A 5,762-nucleotide genomic window follows, 5' to 3' on the forward strand; every position below is an offset into this window, starting at 1 on the left:
AAAAGAATAATTAAAAGTCCTGGAATAATCTAGTAATCAGAGAAGACAGTTCTTGAGCTCAGCCTGAATTAAATAGCTCAGAAGTTTAATATTCAAATATTATATATATTAATATTCGAGTTAACAGACTAATTTATGGCTCTACAACTGCTTCAGTATTTGGGTTTAATAAAATGGCATATTGCTTATGTAATCAACATGGGCAGGACATGGTTCTTGGATCAACATCCTTTGTAGAGGAAAGGTCTGATTTTAAATGTCTCACCATTATTACTATGCTCATCCAATGAAATGCTTTTGAAAACTTGCTTTTTGAATTTTTAAAAAATAATTTTTAGCTTTAAAATGTTAAAGGGGACATCAGTTGCAAAATTCACTTTTACATGGTGTTTGCATATAAATGTGTGATTTGTAGTTGGATGTAAAAGTGAACATGAGAGACTTCATTTTCTCCCGACATCAGAGCCACTGAGGACGCAGTGGATTTGCTTTGTTTTTGATGGTAATGCACCACCAAATACACCTAAATTAATTTATGTTTGCACAAATCATTTGACTCCAGACTGCTTTCTAAGCGAGGGACAATTCAAGGCAGGTTTTGCTAAAAAGTAAAAACTCAAGAATGGATCACTGTTCGTGATCCAGCTTCACTTCCAGAAGAAGAAAGTCCCACACTTTATATTTCTTAAGATTATTTGCTAATTGCCTTTCCTCTTCCACAGAATAGAGGGGCGGGGTGAGCAGAGCTCATTAGCATTTAAAGAGACATGCACCGAATTGGCTCGCTGTGAACAGAGCTGTTTTTGAACAAGGTAAAAAGGGTGTTGTTTTACACAACCATTGAGGAATTTTAACCAAAGTATGTTGCAGACATTTCAAGAGGACCCTAAAGAATCACACCAACTTGTGGAAAATGGGCATCCGATGTCCCCTTTAAGAAAATCTCATCGTAACACTTTGGATTAGGGAATACTGTTCACAGGGCCGGCCCTAGCATTTTAGGGTCCCTAAGCAGATTATCAAAAGAGGGATCCCCCCCATAACCACCTCCCCACCTTCCCCCATCGTACACATCTTACTCTGACACCTTATTGTCAAGGAATGCTATTTTAGTATGATTCAGATACTATTATAGTTTTTGTTAATATTTTGAACTATTTTTATATTTCCTGCTGTCATTTTAATTTTTTTAAAGTTTTAGTAATTATATATATATATATTTTGTTGTTTTTATTAGTTTTATCGTTTTTAAATGTCTATATAGTTATTGTTACGGGGCTGACAAGACGTGAGACGTGCGGATCCATGTGCAAGCTTTTATTTAAAGCAGAAGAGGTCAGAAACACAGGCAGGGTCGAACAATGGCAAACAGGTATAGAGAAGACAAGGCAAGGGCAATCCGGTAAACAAGCGAGGGTCAGTCGACGGCAAACGGAATCCAACATGGTAATGGCTGTATTTTTGCTGTTCCTAAAGCGCCACCTGCTTCTGCATCTTTGTTCAAACGCGCAGTGCTGAAACTGGTCGATAGAAAATAAGCTCATGTGCTTTCTAAAAATCTAAGCCATTCGGATAATAAGATATCTAGAGTTATTCACGTAGTTTGAAGCACCCAAGACAACAATACCGTTCATGTTCATTTTTGTTGTTACATTCATAGCGCGTCCTCAAAGCGCTTGCAGCACGATGCAAACTGCCATTTCAACAATATATTTTCAAATTTCATCACTTACCCTTATCTGGCTCACTTTCTTTTCTCTTATCCCACTTCTCTGCAGTCAGCACCAGTTTTATACTGCCGCCTCTTCATTCTCAAACATCAACACACTCGACTGAAACTTTATCAAAGTCATTATTACCAAAGAGACGTGTCACTCGTATAGTTTAGAATAATGGGCAAAAAAATTACACGCTCAATATGGCCGCTCTATCGAAGGAAGCTCCGCCTTCTGAATAAAAGAGCCAATCGCTGATGACTGAAATTCAATGACGTCAAGGCTGTAATGTGATTGGTTAAGTCACACGTGATCCAAGTTAGCCGTTACGCTTTCTCCAATAGTAAGTAATACAGACCCTCTCATTTCCCAATAGTAAGACAATCTCTGGTTAAAAGTCCCGGTTGCTATAGTAACAGTCAGCGTTCTGGAGACGTGCGCTTAGGACTGCGCATGATCACTGGCTGGTCTAGCCTGAATAACAAGCTTTTTTAACACTATTGGAGCAAAAGAAACAACATTTATGAGACAGTTGTTGTCAGATTTCATTGGTGATTTCAAATATGAAATTTAATCATACGTTTGGTGAACAGTTTTGGAGAATTTGATGTTTCCACATTCAAAGAGAGAGGAGCTGCGCTTGCATGCCTGAGAGGCGTTTCAAAGATGGCCGCCGAGTGAAATGACTTGCCTTAAAGGGACTTTGTTATTACCAAGCATTACTGTCTGAACCCTGACAGGGGGCCCCTGGTGGCCACAGGGCCCTCGGCAACCGCTTACATCGCTTAATAGGTCGTGCCGGCTCTGACTGTTCACTATTAACTAGCTGCTTATTAGCATGCATATTACTAGCATATTGGCTGTTTATTAGTACTTATAAAGCATGCATTAATGCCTTATTAGGCATGGCCATATTTTAGATCCCTTAATCCACCCCATACCTAAACTTAACAACTACCTTACTAACTATTAATAAGCAGCAAATTAGGAGTTTATCGAGGGAAAATTCTTAGTTAATAGTGAATATGTGTTCCCTATTCTAAAACTACTATCTTATCCATACTTATTTTCAAACTATTGATCCTACATAAGGAGTAGGAGCAGTTCAGAAGCAGAATTTGTGCATTTGGCTCTTGATCTCTTGACTAATTACTTTTCTATCCAAACCCACACGGAGGCTTTAATTATGCTATAACCAATGGTAACCAGATTTAGAGAACAATCATTAACCGAGCATGTCTAATCAAGTATCAAAGCACATCCGATTCCTCCGACACCAACCATTTACCAAGAATCAAATGTTTATAATTAACTAAAGCAAATGTGATCAGGGCAGAAGCACTGTCTTCGGTATCCCACAGAGCACTGCAACATGTCTCCCGCAGATGGACGGGGCAGGGTCGGGAGAAATGTTTATTTAACCGAAAAAAATAAAAAACCCAACAGACTGACCAGATTAGTGATATCAGTGATTCAATTGTTCATTCATCCAAATGAAATGCAAATTTAGAACCGCAAGATGTTAATCTGGCAATCAAACACAAACCTCATGTGAACCTGAACGCTGAAAATATTAAATGATAAATACTGGATAATACAGTTAAATGCAAACAACAAACTTTACTCTCAACATTGGCACGTCATGTTCTTTGGTCACGCAACATCTCTTAACATTTGTGAAAAACATCTGAGATCAGATATTGACATACAAAAGGACAAACATCAACAGAAAAAATGATATTGGATCAATATGATGGCTATACTTTGCTCTGTACAATTGCACATGCTTTCCTCCTATTTGAACCTGCAGCCATGATTAAACACCATTTAATCAGACTGATCAGTTGTGTGATAAAGTGTTAAATGTCTGAAGGAAATAAAGCGGTTCTGTACATGTACACTAATGCTTTTGAAAATGTCTGTTGTTTCTACCCTGTGTATGAATGCATTCTCGGTCTAATGGTTTTATGTATGGCTTGAGTGGATGTGAATATGTTTGTGTCTATCCCTCTGTCTCTCCGTGGACGTTCTCCATATGGACTTTGAGGTAGTCGTTGCGGGTGAACTTCTTGTGGCACAGGGAGCATTCAGCCATGGGTCTGTTGGGATTGTGGGTCAGTTTGTGTCTGATCAACATCTTCTTCAAACTAAAGGACAGGTCACACACCTACAAATACACAAACACACAAAGAATTAACAATAACAATGGCAACACATTAATAAAACATGGGTTGTTATATCATATTTTTCAATGTAGGCATTATAACGATCATTAATGATGTGAAGAGTCATTCACTTGTACATTATATTCAAATTGCACTTAATATATTTTAATAAGGAACAGATAATGAAACATTTAATTACCTTTAGGGTTATTATTGTTGAAATTAATAATAATAAAAATAATACTGTCATTATTATTGTTCATTAAAATAAAGCTGAAATAAAATATTATATGAAAAATGTCAGAATGAGCAACAAATGAGCAAACGTTGAAGCACTAAAATGACTGAAAATAAACTGGAAACTGGAAATAAATAAAAACAAAACCTGAATAAATTTATAAATTAAACCTAAATATTAAAATAAAAAATAATTAAATGAAAATGCCAAAAGCACACAGCAAAATTACAAAAAATGTAGAGTAAAATTTCAATTAAAAAAAATATATAAATAAAAGCTAATTCAAAATATTAATAAAAAACTATAATAGTATATAATAAGAAAATAACATTCTCTTCTCTTCTTGACTTTAAGCTCGTAAAGTTAAGTTTTATTTATTTCCATTTTCCAGTTTATTGTCAGTAATTGTAGAGCTTCAACAGTTATGTGGCATATTTTGCAGAGGTACTGGCAATTTATTTATTTTATTTTATTTTTTTATTCTTCTTTTTTTTTTCTCAAATACCTCTAATTTTTGTGGGGGGGGGGTTAAATATATGATTATTATTATTATTATTATTTATAATTACAATATATTATTAATATTAATAATATATTGTAATTATAAATAATAATAATAATAATAATCATATATTTAACCCCCCCCCCACAAAAATTAGAGGTATTTGAGAAAAAAAAAAGAAGAATAAAAAAATAAAATAAAATAAATAAATTGCCAGTACCTCTGCAAAATATGCCACATAACTGTTGAAGCTCTACAATTACTGACAATAAACTGGAAAATGGAAATAAATAAAACTTAAATTTAAACTTAAATAGTAATATAAAAAAAAGATAAAAAAAATGACAAAATGACAGAGTAAAATTAAAATGAAAAAATATAAATATATAAATAAAAGCTAATTCAAAATATTAATACAAACTATAATAGTATATAATAATACTAAATTAACACTCATTCTCTTCTTGAATGGAAATAAATCAAAAGTAAAACTAAAATAAATGCTGAAGACCCTTAACATACCTGTTTATATTTTTTCATACCTGTAGGCTTACATTGAAGAAAGGTCATATTCAGAGACTAGAATATCACTGAGACATGAAATAAAGGCCACTGGAGTGAGCTTTTGACTTAAACTAGTAATCATTCACCAAGCAACCAGCCTGAAACCATTTAGCAACACGCTCAAAAGCACTTCAGCCACTACATAAGCAATGGCATTATGGCCTGGCAAACCTACATTGTGGCTGTGACTTTTCCAGGACAGGACATACTAAATTAGTCTAGTAGCCATAAGTGGATTTATGTTACATAACCCATGAAAAAGATCCATGAGAGGACGGTTTTTATTTTGGCATTTTACATGTTGCGAAACAGCTCTGGCTTACAGACTTCATGCTGTAATGTTGTGTGTGTTAGCATGACTTCATGCCCTGCGACCGCAGAGAGGATGTGAAGGCAACGCTCAATACATCAGAGCAGACACACAAACAACCAATAACTGAAGGAATAAAAACACAACCAAAGAACTGCAAGCCAGGGAGCAATCTTCTAAAGTTTGCCACATGCTATTGGTTGAGACCTTAACACACACACACACACACACACACACACACACACACACACACAGCAGAACCACTGGA

General features: G+C 35.1%; 1 protein-coding gene across 1 annotated transcript in view; it reads right to left on the minus strand.

The window, feature by feature from the left end:
* Nucleotides 1-3,243: 3,243 nt before the first annotated feature.
* The window catches only part of LOC107669703 (PR domain zinc finger protein 5-like), a 96,911-nt gene continuing 94,392 nt past the window's right edge, over nucleotides 3,244-5,762 (minus strand). Inside the window, exon 16 of the mRNA XM_016462055.1 lies at nucleotides 3,244-3,882. Coding sequence (XP_016317541.1) covers nucleotides 3,718-3,882 — 165 coding nt within the window. The 3' untranslated portion in view covers nucleotides 3,244-3,717. The remainder of the gene's footprint in view (nucleotides 3,883-5,762) is intronic.

Source organism: Sinocyclocheilus anshuiensis, unplaced genomic scaffold (assembly GCF_001515605.1).
Source record: "Sinocyclocheilus anshuiensis isolate Anshui unplaced genomic scaffold, SAMN03320099.WGS_v1.1 scaffold416, whole genome shotgun sequence".
In the NCBI taxonomy this organism is placed as follows: Eukaryota; Metazoa; Chordata; class Actinopteri; order Cypriniformes; family Cyprinidae; genus Sinocyclocheilus; species Sinocyclocheilus anshuiensis.